The following is a 16,992-nucleotide window of genomic DNA, read 5'->3' as shown; positions in this document are numbered from 1 at the left end:
TCCGTTACAGCGAGCGTAATTGAAGCGTGACCGAGGGGCGTTTGGTGTGTGTGTGTATGGAGATGACCAGCCCGTCCCGTCGCCATGCACAAATTGTCAGCATCAATTTGCCCGCCGCGAACAACGTGCCGTGTCCCAGCGGGATCGAGATCGATCCCTTTCTGTTGGTGAACGCGCCTGAAAGGTAGGCACACCGCAATCACGGCTGGACGATGACGTTGTTGTTTTCCTCGTCTTTCCGCCTTGGGCGATGGGTCAGTGGTGGGTAGGGGTGTTTTGTTTTATGCTGATCTACCTAGCGCAAGCCCACAGGGACACGGAGGCTGTTGTTTATGTCCGTGCGCTTGGTTTATGCTGCCACCGTACCGCAGGGCATTATCCGGTGGAAAAACAGTAACGAGAAGGATGCAACCGAAGGCTGGGCGGGTGGTGATGGTGGGCGACCCGACGCGGGCCTGTACTATACGAGCTGCTCGTAGCGTTTCAGGTTATTTCAGCCGGCCCTCATCCACCGATCTATCGAGTATTCTAGGGCGGCAACCCAGCTGGTGGTGCGTGTTTTTACGGTCATTTTCATTCGCGGTAGTTTGTTTTTCCACGGGGCGGAAGAAAGCAACAAAAATGGGACGTATTACGAGGGTCGATCGGTGCGATACGTGGCGAAAGGTGGGAAAAAACATCACCGAAACGGATATTAACAGGGAGAAAAAAGAAAGAAAGAACGAGAAAAGTAAATTAAATTTCCAATTCATAGCTTTATTGCAACGCCCTTTGCGTCCGATTTGCACGAACGCTGGACATTTGGACGGGGTGACAAATTGAGGGGTGAGGATTTTCATTTCGCTTCACCAGCATGAGCCACATTGGAACGCATGGCAGCGTCAGGAAATGTTGCAATAATTTCAATCAAAAACGGCACTATTTGCATGCGCTGAAAGTGGAAAACATCGGGAAGGACAGGAACCGGAATGGCTTTCCTGTCATTCTGTGCATACACTGGTTTCGTATTTGCACCCGAAGGTGTAACGAAATGATCTGTTTGCAACGTACGTGGCATAAAATGGAATCATTGTCATTTCAGATGGACCGATGAAGCATGCTCGAGTTCAAATGGAAAATGGTAGGAATGGTGCATGAAAATTTGATCTTTTCTGTTTTTTATCTTTTATGTTACACACTTTAAAAGCACTGTTTTATAGAGAACTCAATGTCGTAACCATGTACTTACCGCTTCTTGTCCATCTCCGTCTCGGTATGGAAATAGTAGTGTCTCAAACTGAGCTCCGGTGGTACAATTTCAAATGCGTACTTCTTTCCCCCGGCCGACGACGGTTGCACACGATAGCCTTGTAAGCAGGCCATTCCTACCAAAGGAATCAAAACAAAAAGAAGAGATGTCGAGAGTATCAATAAGATGTTTGAAAATTCTAAGGATAACGTTTGGATTAAAAATGATTGCTAATTGAATGAGCAAATTTTATTGTAAAGTTACATCACATAGACACGCTATAAAACTGATCGCCTTACTTGAAATTTGGCCGAAAATTTAGCCATAACCGACAAAACCAGTCATGTGAGCCAGTTTTTAACTCCTACATGTTTGGACTTTAAAATATTGGAATAGGTCATACCTTTAAGAATTGTGAATTTTTTTTTCGAATGGTTATAGTCGGGAGCCATATGGAGGGTTGGCAGCACTGGGTATATTAATTACATTTGACCGATTCAACTCCTCCGATGATCTGTGGGCATCAGTTGAAGCGGTTTTCTGGCCCAAAGAACGGAATGGTTAAGTCACTTCTTTCTGTCGTTATACCCTTTGTTGTTATTTGAAACCCCGCAGCGTGGTCCATAGCCGGACTAAGGCTGGTTTTAAACCTTTATCTATTGGAATCCAAATAGCCAAAAGTCCAAATTAGTTGAATTCCGCGGACAGAAAATGTCTCACAACGTCATACAAGTTTGTTCGGCGATAAAGGTGGACTTCCGGCATATAATCAAACGTAGTTGGTTTAATGTTTTTTCCCACGGAGGAATCAATTTAAATGATAAAGTTGTCAAACTTGTTCTGAATTTAAAAGAAACACTTTTCTTTAAATTTAGCTATCAAAAGAAAAATGTAAAGTTCTTCCGTTTTTGCATGTATAGTCGTTAAAATTTGTCCATTTTTTTAACGCACACGCTATAAAGGCAGAGTGGAATAAGAAGCCATAAAATGGAACTCACCAAAAGCAGTCTTGCTTGTTCCGTCATGGTAGAAGTAGAGAACGGCGTCCTTCAGCACGCAGTAGCGTTTGGTCCACGAGCGCCATTTGCTGCCCAGCTTGGCTAGCGGTCCACTGCAGTCCGGCTTGGAGATGGCAGTAGGAGCGAGGCGTAAGTTTCTGGCACTAAGAAAAGGTGAAAACATACGGCAATTAAGTAAAAAGCTCTCAACTCTATAGTCAACTCCACGATGTACCTGTTTTCCAACCATGGATCGCACTGCTGCGCCGCGTGACTGATGATGGCGATCCAACGATTTACCGCCTCATCGGAGTCCGCTGCCAGCTGCACGGTGGTGCCCTCTTCGGTGTCGATCGCGAAACTAAACGGACGGGTCACCGGTTCCATCGGGATCCGTTCGATCTTATGATTCGTCAGCATGATCGCACCGATCGGTTGGTTGTCCTGTGGAGTGAGAGATAGTTCCTACGTTAATTATCTTACACTGAACGCAGGAAGATGGTCCGGGAGCTCACCGAGTCTGTTCGGTAGTAGTAAAGGCAGTGATCCGGTCGTAGACAGAACCACCGGCGAACCCACTTGCCACCACTGGCACAGTATCGCCATAGGAACCCGGTGTAGATCGAGGGATGCGATGAGCTATCCTCTAGCGGTGAAAGAACTCCAATCGTGCGGGCAACCTAGCGAAACGTCAGGATTTCAATATGTCATCACCTCACGCAATGCGCCCTACAAAGGTTTAGCCTACCTCCAGCTCCAACGTATCGCTGCCGGCGTGGGCAATTTTCACAACCTCCGAGTGACTCTTGTCGATCACCGATATCCCGTTGACCGACAGTACAATATCACCGACCTCCAGGCCCGAAGTTTCGGCCGGCGTGTCCGGTTCGATCGCGGACACCACCACCGGCTTCGAGCCGTGAATTCGGAACCCAAACTCGCCGGACTTCCGGCACACGACCACCGTCTTATCGGTGTCTGGGAAGGAACAAACATCAGAAGTCACATGATCCAGTTCTCAATGATAATCGATAGTGGAGTACTTACCAAAACTGTTGCTATTCTGTCGTCGGTACATCTCGACGCATGATTTCCGATGTACGAGACGATGCGTGATCGCCTGGTACTTCTTGCGGAAGTCCCGCTCGGAGTCGGTCGATCCGCGTCGCTCTAGCGTCGCCTCCTTCGGGCGATCGAAGCTCCCGTCCGCCAGCTCGTGCCGCCTCCAAACGTCCCGGTCGGCGATGCAGATCCACAGGCCGGCCTTGTAGTTGCCGTGGTAGATTCCCTGCTCCGGCTCGGACGTGGTGTCGACGTACGCCTGCCCGGCCGGAGCGACACAAGGTGAAGAGCCGGCCGGTCGCAAGTTGTTCTGCTCGACCTCTTCCTTGCCACGTTCTTCACTCTGCATGATAAAAGTAGAAAAGGTAAGTATGAGATTCCTTTCTCATCCTGATGTTCCGAATTGGATAATAGGAAGAACCTTCTGTTACTTCTACTTGAAACACACAAGGCGAAGTCTCCCTGCTAAAATGTACAGTTGTTTCTGGGTTTACAGAGATCCTAAACGGAAACTCCTCTGCAAAATCTCAAAATCTACCACATTCTACTACAGCCACAAGTACAACATCGCTATGGATCTCACTAACCACTCACCTTGGCTCGGTACTCCTGGCGGCTTTTGAAATGGCGCCGATCGACGTGCCGATCTTCGGAGCGAAATCGCTTGTCCATCTTCTTGTAGAGTCGCGTGTGGTGCGGCGTCTTCGTACAGTCGGGCGAGTCAGCGAACCCTTCTGGTGGCTGAACGATGTCTGGTCGATCCCCGTCGGTTGAATCGAGTGTGAGGATCGATTCCTCCGACTCACCGGGTAGGTTTGCAACCTCCACCTCTTTGCCACAGTGGGAACAATGAACCTTTTGTTGAAGATCACGAACATGAGAATCAGTTAGAGTTAATAGTTGGAGTTGATGTGTTGGCGAGGGCTACCTACATGTTGCTCACAGTGCGATAAGGCATCCGCCTCGCTGTAGAAAACCGAGTCCGATCCGGGCGAAACCGATCGCAGTGATTCGGTGGAGATCGCCTGCAGACGCTTCTCCGGGGAGATCTTCTGCTTTCGAGGCGATCCACCGGAGGGAGGGCTGCGTATCTGCGAGTAGTACTGCGAGGGACTTAGCTTACTTGCCGTTACGGCCACCGTCGGCTGAGGAGTCGGAGGTAGGATTACGGATGCGGGAATGACGGCCGTTGCCGGAACTGCAGTCGTGGGTTTATCCGGCGAACGAACCAAGGGTGTCTTACTACGCCGGGGTAGGGTCGCTCCTCCACCGACGCTCCCTCCGGTACTTGTCTCCTCCGCCACGACGCTGCGAGCTCTCGGGGACTTGCGTGTCTTCGGCCGGAATCGCTTCTGCTTGCTACTCGGACTCGCACCATCCAGCACGTTCAAGGCGCTCTTGTCATCCGGTGAGAGCTTCTTGAAGCCCGGACTCGGCTGGCGCAACATCGGCGTCGTGTACGTCTTGATCGAGTCCTTGTCGAACTCCAGCTTGAAGGTGCTCTTTTTCCTGCGCCGTTCCTCCTCGTTCCAATCGCGACCCCGTCGAGCGCTTCGGGCAATGGTTCCGGTCGTCGAAGCCGATGGCCCCGACGCGCCCACCATCGTCGCACCACCAACCCCCTTCGGGACGGTGTCCTTCTCGTCGTGCGATGAGGAGTAGCGCTTCTCGCTCCGCTCGTCATCCGACAGCGAGTGCGGTTTCGGTGGCTTCGGTTTGCCGACGATCGACTTGGGCAGCGTGGGCCGGGAGGGCGAACTTTTCTTGCCGATGCCGAAACTATCGCTCGAACTGCTGCTGACGGAGTGCGTCGGCGAGGGTTTCGGGATGGGCGGGGGCGGAATCTGTGGCGAGCAGGGCTGCTCCTCGATCGGTGGCGTCTCCTCGCAAACCGCATCGACCCGCGCGAGGCTGTAGATGGAGGACGCGCTCTCGAACGACGAGCCGTCCTGCGTGGTGGCTGCTTTTTCAAAGAATCGTTGGAGGGAGGGTTTGAGCGGAAGAAGGAGAGTCGTAGCCACATTGGACAAAAATCGAAATCGAAACAAACACGTTATTTACAAAGCGCGCAAAGCAGTAGCCATTCAAGTTGGGGGGGATTTATTTTTTAGTCTGGATTGGCATGTTGATAGCATTCGGAGCGAAATTCATAAACAAAAAAATTGGCAACTAACGCGAACCAAAATCCTTAAGATGTGTGGGTAATAAAACATCTAACAGCAGTGGAGTGTGATGGAGAGGCTATTCATCTTTGTATATTAATCCCCAAACCGAACCATCAATAATGCTTGACGTCCTCAAACCAATTACCATCAGTTGGTGAATGGAGGAGGAGGAGGAGGAGGAGAACTAAGGACACTTCTGGGCGTAACATAGTAACGGCATGTAAACACATTGAACGGAAATGGGTCGGGAAGTAATAAGTAGGTTGGGAGGAGCAACACAAACATAACTAATTAACAAAGGACGCAATACACAGATACACGAGCGATAATATTGATAGCGCGGTTTAATTGGAGATTAACACATAATAACAAAAGCTCGATCGATAAGTGGCTTGTTTATATAATTGACGTGAATTCCTAGACTATACCCAGAGATCCCTTTTTAATTCACACTGCGTCCCAAAATGGTAGCCTCACCTAGTTTTTTCATTCATATGCTATTTTAAATAATTGCAAGGAAAAATAAACAGCAGAAACTTATTTCTTAAGAGAATATAAATGTGTTTCCGTTCTGTTTTTTTTTCAGAAAAATTATGTATAACATCATTAAGGCAAAAACTAAAAATACTTAAGTGTCCCGTAATGATAGCCTCATTATAAACAAACCCAATTCCTAGCAACTCACGGAATGAGAAAAAGGTCAAATTGATGTTTATCGCTTTAATGGCAAGTCTAATCGTAAGATTGGTGTCCTAATAAATAGATGCGCAAAAGTTTTTAATAATTATGTAGAAGATCCAAAATCTATGGGCTTCAGAAGTCTCCTGGTCGTCCTCAAAAAATTCCCTCGCGTGATAAACGGAGATTTTTTAGAGTTGCTTTCTATTGAACCAAAGGATGCCGTAGGATAAATAACGGTTTGGGGTTGAATGTAAACAAAGTAACGGTGTTGCGAGCGCAGAACTCTTGTTCTGATATTGTTAGAGAATCCATGAAGAAAGTTCCAGCGCTCAAACCTCCGCAGAAAGTCGCTAGATTGGAGTTTGCTGCAGAACATATGACAAGGAAGAATTGGTGGAAAAACGTAAATTGTCAGTTTGTGCAGTATTGTCCAGGTTTAAAATGCTGCCATGGACGTTAGCAAGACAGCAACAACTTTCCTCACACGATCGGATAACATCTTTATCCAATGTTTTGGCCAACCGTTTTTCCCAGACCTTTTTCAAAGGCTCCTTGGGTTGAAACCTTAAAGAGGATGATTTTTACCCAACAAGAAAACCCATTGATATTATTACACCAATGGTTAAGAGGAGAAATTCACTGGAAAACAACTTTTAAATTACACCACCTCCTACATGGACGTATTGTGGCGGGGAATCATTGAAGAGATTAATTTCGATAATTAACTTACGATCGGCGATAGGCACTATTTTCCCATTTTCCACATGACGGTTATTTCCATAAACAGGTGTCATAACTGTAATGTAATGGATGGGCAATGTTTACGCTCATCCACAGCTACTCAGCTAACGACCGTTCGAGGGCACCCTAATGAGCGAGGCAGTCTCCATTAGCCCGTTATTAATTAAAGGTAAACGCAACGTCATTCAATTTACCTGAGGCTGCACACATAAATTATGAAAGTATTCTTTTAATCGTGCTGGAGCTCCATTGCAATTTTGCAATATTTGTAACCTTTCAATCGATATGCGATAAATACACAGAGGGTTTTTTTTGCATAATACACCATTTGGTTCCCGCATGTGCGCCATTGAATGGAACAGAAATAGATGATACGGCGAATGAAACATCATTGATAAACACACGCGTCATGGAAATTATAGAAAAATAGCCACAAGTTTAACAATCAACGAACGTGGAAAGGAGGGGAGGTGGTACATGGGCTGGGGAACGTAACACAACCAACACAGTGGAACACATTGAACACATGAACATGAGAGAACGGAACGAACAGAGCGTGCGGTAGTGAGAAAGAACTGGGCGTTCGAACCTGTTACTGGTTTGGTCGGTCTAGTGGCGTGGATCGTTTTGTATGTACCTTTAGCTCCCGAAGCGCCCCGCTTCGAGTTGTCGGTGCACGTGACGTAGTCCTCGGTAGTGCTACCCTCCGATCCTGCACCACCACCACCACCACCACCACCGCCACCAGTACCACCGATCGAATCCGCCGTTGGATGGTCCTTGAGCAGATCGATGCCGTTTCCAGGGGAAGCGACTTTGACCCCGAACCGGGGGGTCATTGGGGAGGAAGCGGACATTGGTTGATGGTGGGACAGTTTAGAAGAGGGCGGAAGAGTTTGTTGGGGCGTTGTTGGAGGAACCGCGGAGTTTGGATCCATTTTTCCGGCACGTTCCAGGGAATCCGGGGTCCTGTGAGAAAAGTAAAGTTAAAAATGAAATATAAAACATCAAAAGAGCAATGCTGCTTAAGGAAAAATAAAAGTAAACCTCAAAAAGACATCGAAAGGAGCAGAAAACAAAGTGTACCGGTGAATTAGTGGTTCGATTTTCTGCATCTTTTGTTGCTGATGCTGCTGCGGTTGGTCAACTTTGGTCGTCCGTTTCGAGGGCGAGCGGGGCCGGGAAGGACGGCGAAGGGTGGCCGACTTTTGCCACTGCTGGCTGTCTCGCTCCTCGCGTTCGATGCTTAGCGAAGGGATAACGGCGATCGATGGGGTCGTCGGTTTCACGATGCCAATGCCGGCCGTGCCGTTCGGTTGTTGACCCGGGCTGCTGGCGGACGTGGTGGAGGCTGCGGTCGGCGCGAGCGACATGGTCGGTGTGGACGACTGCAGTGCGGACGACGGTGCTACCGTCACGGGCAGTGGTGGAAGGGGCTGGAAAATCAAGCGAAAAGACATCAGCGTCGGAAAATGATGTGATAAACCGAAACATCTCAAAATGATACCGAAAAGTTAAAAAAGGAAAGCAAAACAAACAAACGCCTAGGGGGGGAAAACCTATAACTGTCGTCGTGAAAAACGGGCACGTGCACCCGCCGTGCGGGATAAAACGGACAACGAACCGCGTGATGATGCGACGCTTTCGTGCTGCGCTGCGGCGTTTTGTTGTCGTGGAATAAAATTAAATTTTCGCTTTTCCCAAATCCCTCCCCTTTTAAGCCGGGTGAGCTCGGGTCAGGTTCTGGTTTTCGCCACCGATGCAGTCCTGCATTGCATCATCGAACAACGTCCTTTTGTGTCGCGACCACTATCGTCGCCATGCTGTCAGGGAGCAGCTGCAAAGCGCATCGAAATCCGCGTTCCGAAACTCGGGGATTATGTATGCGAATTTAATTAAACAGAAGCTCCCGTGCGCGCGTGCAGCGATTCAGCGTTTTGTGTAGTCGCGGTTCTGATTGTGCCACGTATTTTATGCCTGCTTTTAACAGCACGAGGATCGTTGTCGATCCTGCAATGGTGGGTTTCGTTGGACGAGGGAAACTAGCAGCGTCGAGCCGGGCAATGTTCAATTCAATTTAGCTGTATCTGTTTGTTGTGTATTTGGGAGCAGCTTTCTGGCGAACGATGTTCCGTTTATAAATTACGAATCGCAAATTTGATTTTGCTCGGAAATTCGGTTTAGTCAGGAAAGACCAGTAGAGTTCTTAATCCATTATCGTGTTTGGTAGCCTTCAACACTGGATTTCAATTTTGAATCGTGGATATCATTTGTAATTGCAGATTTGGTTATACTTTTAAGCTAGCTTTGCAAGTCCATAAGAAGCTATCAAAATAATATTTCAATTTTTATTAATATTTTCCCTTTAAATCAAGCAGAGATAAGGCTTCAATTAAAGCTGTTTGTGTATCTTACCGCAAAGGCAAATAATATTTTCCCTCAGGCATCTGGAAGGTGTTGAACTTATCAATTTCATCACCATCACTGCTTTTTTTTATCTCTCTTCAATATCTGCAAACAACTTCCAAGATGTTTCGTCCCTACAGACACACCTCCTCCCACCAAATGCTTCAACTAAAACCCTTCCAGAGTCGAGCGCGAAGTGAAATGGAAATCAATTTCTTCTCGTCCCGGGAGAACTGATGTTTCACGACGGAATGCGAGATATTTTTCCTCTTCAGGTGCGAAAAAGGGCCACGATGCCTCGAGGGATACTGAGAAAAGTATTTGATTTCATCATCCGCCCACCACATTTTCCACCGCCTCGGATCATCGGTTCATCACCATCACGCGGGAAACGAGTCGAACTAGCGGCAGATGATACTTTTCCGCGGGATTAAGTTCGCACGGGAAGGCGTTAATTATGCTGCTATGGGAATGAAAATGTGAAAAATGCTGGAATTGTGGAAAACCGTGGGCGGTTCAGGGGCCGAAGGGAGTAACTTAAGATTTTATTGACAGTTGTTTGGTGAAGTTCACCGTTGGTACGTGACAAGTGAAGCAAATCGAAATCAATCGAATGTCGTAAGCTTAAAACTTGTCGTGATGATTTATAATTAAGAATAACTCAAATTAATTAACATTCTTTTGCCGGTTGTTTGCACCTGGGATCTCTTACAGTATTTTCAGTGTATTAAATGAAACTAAACTTAAGCCTTCACAATAAATCTTTTAAGTATCCAATGCTGAACAAACCATTCAGCGTTTGATTCTAGGAACGTAAGGGTTCAAGAAAGTTGATAAAATCATTTATCTAGCTTTGAAAGTTTACATGAACTGTAATAAAGTAAATCGTCCATAAACGAAAGGTATAAATGCTGCAATCCCACATTTTACTCACTCAAGTCAAGCTAAAATTTTGACCATTTAGCCTAATTAAATAAACTGCTGACTATAGTATATTGAAATGGAAAATGATTTCAAAAGCATGAAAAATGTTGTTTTCTTAACTGACTCTTTTTTAGTAGTTTGTTATTTTTATATAGGAAGTACTCAATTAGTGTTGTGGAATACTGTGGAGCGAAGACTGATGTTTCTCCTAATGGAGTTTTGTTAAGAAATTTGAGCAATTTTCCAGTTTATCAAATATAAAATTAAAATCCAAAGTGTTTAAGAATCCTCAAAGTGCATTTTAAAGTTTTTAAGTTTACTATACGTTTTTGATCAAAAAGAAATAAAATAACGCTCATTGCGTTTCGTTTCAGAGATAACTTTTGTCAACAATGTTCCACGAACTGGGTTTGCACTGTCTTCTATTAAGATGTCTCCGGCGAAAAATGCGCCTGAAGTTGCTTTTCTTTGCCAACTCACCTGGTCAGCAATGTCCTCCATGTCGAGCACGTCCGTGTCCATCGAGCTGCGCTGCTGGTGCTGCAGGAGCAGATTTTTCCTCCTGGACGATGGCGTCAGCTTTCCATTGTCCGTCAAACTGCAAAAGGAAGAAGAAAGCGGGAGGTTCGAAATGTGCAAAGTTTGATGGGAGATGCACAAACTTTTTCCCAAGTGATTCTGTTCATTTTGGGTTCTGTTTTCACAAAGTTTTTCGATCGGAAAGAACCACCTGAGCTGCCGTTCGAGGGAAAACCCACCTGGTGGTCATTATCGTCGCCTGCGATTCGTTCCAGTTTCCATCGGACGTGTCCCGGGTGGCATCGTTGGCCAGCGAGTCGGACGACTGGAACGGGGAGGAGGGAAGCTTCGGGCCGCCACGGTCGAGTTCTTTCTGTGGCGAGGGTGGCGCGGACAGATGGCGTCCTGCGGTCGGCCGCTCTGAGCCCTTCGGCAGGACGTTGGAGCGCGAGGAAGCGCGACGGTTGCGTCCGTGTGCCTTCGCCGCCTCGCGCTGCTGTTGCTGCTGGATCGCCTCCTCCTCCTCCTCCTGCTCACCGCTCGTCGGCTGATCGAGACTTACCGAGCGCTTGCGGAAGGACTCCTTGCGTCGATCGCGCACCTCCTTCGAGCCCTCGTCGATCTCGTCGTCATCCGGAACGGAACTTTCGCTCGCATCGTGATAGTCCCGGGGAGGGGGTGGGATGGCCTGGATCTCGAAGGGAACCTTAGGCTTCGAGCTGCCACGCACTCCTTCGTCGTCACTCGCCGTCTGCCCGGTCGAGCTTTCCTCCGCCTCGGCGCTTCCTTTGCGGCCCTTACCGGAGTCGGACGCGTGCATCAGCTCCCCCTCGGACTGCGTCTTCGCGAGCTTCTTCTTCTTGACGGCACCGGGCGACGGTACGGGCGAGACGCGCGGCTTGAAGTCGATGAAAATCTCACGCTCCTCGCCGTGGACCGTCGCGTCGAGCAGCTCCGGCTCGCTGTCGGAGTCGCACGTCGAGCAGCTGCCCTCCGAGGAGGACTTCGTGTCGTCCTGCATGTCGAGCGGTTGGATGTTTGGTGGCGTCACCGGGCACGAGGGGGTCGGCTGGGCGGTGTAGTGCTGGGGGTAGGTCGGTGGTTGTGGCTTCACCAGGGGTTGGAACGATTGAGCCTTCACGGGAACCGGCTGCACTTGCTGAGGCGGCTGGTTGGCGGGTTGCGGTGGCGTTTGCATGATCGGCTGAACCTTCTGAATCTGCTGATGAGGAACGGAGTGGCGCTTCGAACCGAGCGAGTGCGAGTCCGGGGTGACGAACGCGTACGAGGCACGCCGCTGCGACTGCTGAAGCCCTTGGAGCAGCGGTTGGCCACCGGACAGCTGCTTTTCCGGCTGCAGGACGATCGCGTGGGCCGACATCCGGCGGGCGAGGTGCTGCGACGCGGCGGTGGTGGAGCTGTCGAAAGATCGAATATCTTGATTAACGCTCCCGTTCGAAAGGATCAGATGCTCCGGGGCGGGCAGCGGTGGATGGGGCTGATGGGCCGGGTCCGACTGGTACACCGGGATGTCGTGATGGTGGTGTGCGTGATGGTCGCGCCGGGGCAGCGTGTGCGTGTGAAACTCCTCCGGCTTATGGTGGATGCAGGTGCGCCGCGGCAAGCTGTGCGTCTCGAACGGCACGTAACCGTTTTCGTAGCCGTGCACGTACTGCTGGTGGCTCGGAATTGGCTGCTGGTGCTGCTGGTGGTGATGATGGTGGACCTGCTCGAAGTCCTGCTTGCGCAGGAACTGGAAGGTCGGCTCGGCCGCCGTGTGAGAGCTGGCGCGCCGGGGCAGCACGATGCTGTCGTACGCGTCGTACGGGTAGGAGGCGGTTTCGTAGGACGTCCGCGAGCCGTCCGTCGAGCGGTAGGACGTGGCGCTGTCCTGCGAGTGGTTGCGCGAGTGCCCGGTCGCGTCCGAGTGGCTGAGCTGCGAGGAGGCGCGCGACGGCGGCAGCTCGAAATGCTGCGTGACATGCGATGAGGGCGGTGAGGTGATGGTGAAGGGTGATTTGGGCGGCTCTTCCGACTGCGTGCGATGCAGCAGCTCGTGGTCGAAGCCTGCACAGGGACTGCTGCGATGGCGGTGAGTATATGGAATGAAGAGTGAGATGATATTATGGCACGCCGGAACGAATTAGGACGAGAAATCCCATCCGTGAAAACAGATCAACTAAACCATAACACACACGTCAGGGGACAACACAAAAGAACTGATGGAAAATCTGCAAAGCAAACCAAACTTGCGGGGGGAAAAGAAACGAACTATGATACGGAAAATAGTCCAAGGACACACGAAACACGATCCGACGAACGCTACTTACGTGCCCGATTCCGGTGGCGCCAGTCCGCCCGGGTCGATGCCGTTCTCCTGTATCCGGTCGCCAGCCTCCGAGAGGCTCTTGGTGAGCTTCCGGCCTCCAGCAATCGCTCCACCTGCGCCCCCGCTCAGTCCACCGTTCGTCTGGGCGCCTTGGGAAACCATTTTCACCTATTTCCATTACCCGGAACCGGTGCGATCGTCGACAAACAAGCCCCAACACACACATACACGCGGCAGATGGAAAGACAAATAAAACAACCACAAACGTAAGGTAAATGACTACTCGGACGTATTCCTCGTGTCGGACGAAACGAACTCCCCCGGCGGCGATGGTTCAGAAATTGAGGCGTAATTGAGTTTTGTGGCATCTTTTGACACCGAGATAAACCGTAATTGCAGAAGTCTGGTCTATGGACCGTTGGCCATCGGGTAAGGGTGTGTGAGAAAATCCCGGAGGAAGTGGGAAAAACTAATTCGTTTGAGATTGTAAACGTAAATACATGACGGGATCAAATGATGTGCTCATGGTCTGTGGAATCGGTAACAAGAAAATACAACTTAGTTAGGGATTGGTTCGAAAAACTACTCTACAGCCTTTTTCGTAGATAAAGTTGAGGCCAAAACATGGAACATATCAACGAATCTTGAACGAAGAAAAACTCCTGAGGAATAAGTGAAAGAACAAAAACAGTCTTTCCTTGTGCCTTTTTACGTCATTTTTATGTTTATCATCAACTCTACTCATCCGCAGCAACATTCAATCACATGGTTCACGGCAGAAAAACTGATACGATACTAACCGACGAATGGGATAAGTGAACCGTACTCTACGGAAGGCTTCTTATGTGCTTGCGGTCGATGCTCGGGGTGCTCCGTGTGGCAGCTTTCCGTTGTAATAAATCTGGGTGAAATTTATGGAGATTTTATGCCCCTCAAACCGACGAGCTGGAAGTGACAGTGCGTCTAGCAAAGCGTAGAACCAAGCAGGGGATACTAATTCGTGACCGAGGCGCTCGCTTTTCTTCGGTCCGGTTTGTCTCTTAGAGCTCGCAGAAGTCAATCGCATACATCGGGTCAAAGGAAACAGTGGTCAATGGCGTGAAGCGATGGTCACGAAATTGGGCCACAACTGTTGAGGTTCGTGCAGGTTCAGGGCAGGGGAGGACAGGGTCGTTTCTACGCTTTACGGCTTTCGGCGAGATTGAAACTGTCACCAGCTGGCCGATTTGAGACCAATAGACACCCCGGGGTGACCCAGTTTACGCACCGTTCAAAGTGGGAAGGTCGTAACCCGGTTGGGCGGTCGGAAAACACCAATGAACTCTTGTCTTGTTGCTGTGATGAAAGTGAAATTTAAGGAGTGTAGTAAAATAAAGGAGAAAATAAAACGAAAACGCTCAAATATGTTAAACCAAACGTCGTTGGAGGTGTCGGTTAACCTCGTCGCCTACTTTAAATGGGAACTTTGTTGTGAATGTTTTAATGAAGAAGTTGTTTTTACTCTTTTATTTGGTGGGTGTGAATGTTTTTTTTATCTGCAATTTTCTTCACTTCACAAACAGGATATCAACTCTCGTGTCAACATTAATTTTCCTAATTCACATGCGTGATAAAATATGTCTCTCATAATATTATTCGACTGTGCGGTGTATGCCCAGGAAGTCGGAGGTGAATTAATCTCAGCCCACAGAAATTAAAATGCCACTTTCTTACAGTCGTCACCCTGCAAAAGACCACCGCCCGGAAGCTGGCTGGGAAATTTCGCATACCCTCCAGTTTGAGAAATGAAATTGCTGAGTGGAAATGATTTCATGGAAACTTTTCACTCCAACCCACCGCTTCTTTAGCCCCTGTTTTCCCCATCCGTTCCATCCACTTTGTGTCTTATTTGCGCATCGCATTACCGAGCCACGGGTTAGCAAATACCGCGGCACAACTTTCACGCACACACCAGCTTGACGCTGGTTTCGGGAAGCGCTACTACTCTTTTACCTCCTTCAAACCAGGCGGGGTCTTAAATTAACACCGTTTTATTACTCGCCACTCCACGCTGGAAGTGTTTTCCATGCGCTGTGCTTTAATGAAAATTTCCTTTGGCAACGCGCTGTCCCGAGTGTCCTCCGTTCCCTGCCCACCCACGGGCTGGGGTGGTTTTTGCTTTCCCCGTTTGAAGTTTTCAACATAATTAGAGGCAAGTTTATCCATTTATCCGTAAAGTGCAGACCCGGATGGCGATGGTGGTGGTGGTGGTGGAAGATGCAGATACTTGTGCTACTTTTACCCGTTCCATTTTGGACGGTTCTTTTTTCCCTTAGTTGGTTTTCCACGAATACTCGGGGAGGAAATCAAAGAATGTTTGAAGTAACGCTTGAAGATATTTTTTTCCCAACCATGTTCCGGAATGTAGAAGAGATGGAAAGATACAAAACCTTAAACCCAGGGTATCCACTTGGAAGGAGGAAAAAAAGAAACTATGCCCTGGAACTGATGCGGAATCGGAGGTTTCGGGTTTTGCTCTTCTGCCATTTTAGTCTTCTCAGCTTCAACCGAGTGGTAAATCGGAGTTTACTGTTTTTTAATCCACTGATACCAACGGATGTACAATTGCCTGAAGAATGCGAGGCAAATGGTGAACGAGAACCGAAAGGTTGCAAATAATTCCTAAAACTAGTGGTGGGATGCCACGCGTTGTGAAGCATAGTTTCGAGGACATTCATGTTTCCGTCAAATTAAACATCGGAAAGCGTTTTTTCCGAGAAACAATGGAAAGCCATCGGATTCAGACACTCGAGCTCAAAAGGTCAGCCAATTGTGGCAAAGTTTCGCTTGAACTACAAATCAACATTTTAATAACCATTCAACCGTTCAGTTGATCGGTGAAGCTGTTCGTTTACTTTTTTTATTTGTGAAATTTATTCATGAACCATTTTAACCCCCCGTTGAACGCGAGCTTAAGCAAAAATAACAATTTCTCGAGCCTATTCTGCGATCACCATTGTTTACCTAACAGAATGTTTTGCAATCGGGATTGCAAAAAAACAGATTTTCAACATGCCATTCCGGGAAAGTGTAGTCGAAAACTGAAAAAACATGGCTCTAAACTCGAACACGAATTTTATGTTCAAAGCGGTTCAATTTGGGGAAATAAAAACCATCGCTTTCGGAAAAAGTTGAGAGTTGAAGTAGCGCGGAAACTTGTTGGTAGTATGCAGAGTCGCGCATTGATTGGAAAAATTGCGAGTAAAATAAATCCTTGCACATTCATTTCGGTGCTTGAATATTCGGCCATTTGCAGTCCGGTCGAAAATTGGAACTAGTTTTGTTTTCAGCAGGTTGTTATACGCAGTGTTGTGTTATTGATTTTTTACTCGCATCGTAAGCCTAGCTCGATTCAAAGTAACAACCGGATGCTCGGCAGTTCCATTAGCGCAGGGCCATCGGTTCGGTTTTAAGGTGATTAAAATCATAAAACCGTATCGACAACCGTTAATGGTTCCAGCCGGAGCGGATTCGAACTGAATGAAGCGGGTTCGGTTTTCGGTATAAATAATGGAGTGCTGGTGGATGTTTTATTTTTTGTTTCGTTTTTTGTTCGATCGCAAAACTGCCCCCGCACGCTGTTCAAGAAAGGATCAGCTCGGTTTCGCATTTTTAATCCATTACTTTAACGGTCATAACCGGTGGGTCATAAATTTTTGGGCGGCATGATTTATAGCCCGCCATATTTGGCGGCTTAGCAGACGGGAGTGTTCGTATCGGGTGCATCTTCGTCGGGAGTTTCGAGGTTTTAGAACCCCATGAATATACACATCGCTCGGAATGGAGTGTTAACGTTTGCGCAGGGATGATAGACGAGTCAATTTTTATTTACTCAAAGCCGTGAAAAGTCTTAAAAAAGGTTTTAATAAGCGAAATGATTAACTCAGTTCTTTTAAGTAT

At 48.2% G+C, this 16,992-nt stretch overlaps 1 protein-coding gene across 1 annotated transcript in view; it reads right to left on the bottom strand.

Moving 5' to 3' along the window:
• Positions 1-493: 493 nt before the first annotated feature.
• The window catches only part of LOC131293452 (uncharacterized), a 70,314-nt gene continuing 53,815 nt past the window's right edge, over positions 494-16,992 (bottom strand). The window contains exons 10-23 of the mRNA XM_058321530.1: positions 13,055-13,221; positions 10,964-12,805; positions 10,686-10,803; positions 7,962-8,311; positions 7,465-7,844; positions 4,221-5,248; positions 3,883-4,143; positions 3,274-3,631; positions 2,975-3,204; positions 2,742-2,906; positions 2,462-2,670; positions 2,227-2,390; positions 1,229-1,364; positions 494-545 (exon numbers count right to left, since the gene is read on the bottom strand). Coding sequence (XP_058177513.1) covers positions 494-545; positions 1,229-1,364; positions 2,227-2,390; positions 2,462-2,670; positions 2,742-2,906; positions 2,975-3,204; positions 3,274-3,631; positions 3,883-4,143; positions 4,221-5,248; positions 7,465-7,844; positions 7,962-8,311; positions 10,686-10,803; positions 10,964-12,805; positions 13,055-13,221 — 5,460 coding nt within the window. The remainder of the gene's footprint in view (positions 546-1,228; positions 1,365-2,226; positions 2,391-2,461; positions 2,671-2,741; positions 2,907-2,974; positions 3,205-3,273; positions 3,632-3,882; positions 4,144-4,220; positions 5,249-7,464; positions 7,845-7,961; positions 8,312-10,685; positions 10,804-10,963; positions 12,806-13,054; positions 13,222-16,992) is intronic.

Source organism: Anopheles ziemanni, chromosome 2, assembly GCF_943734765.1.
Source record: "Anopheles ziemanni chromosome 2, idAnoZiCoDA_A2_x.2, whole genome shotgun sequence".
In the NCBI taxonomy this organism is placed as follows: domain Eukaryota; kingdom Metazoa; phylum Arthropoda; class Insecta; order Diptera; family Culicidae; genus Anopheles; species Anopheles ziemanni.
Note: the sequence above shows the minus strand (reverse complement) of the source record. Positions and strands in the feature narration are given on the sequence as shown.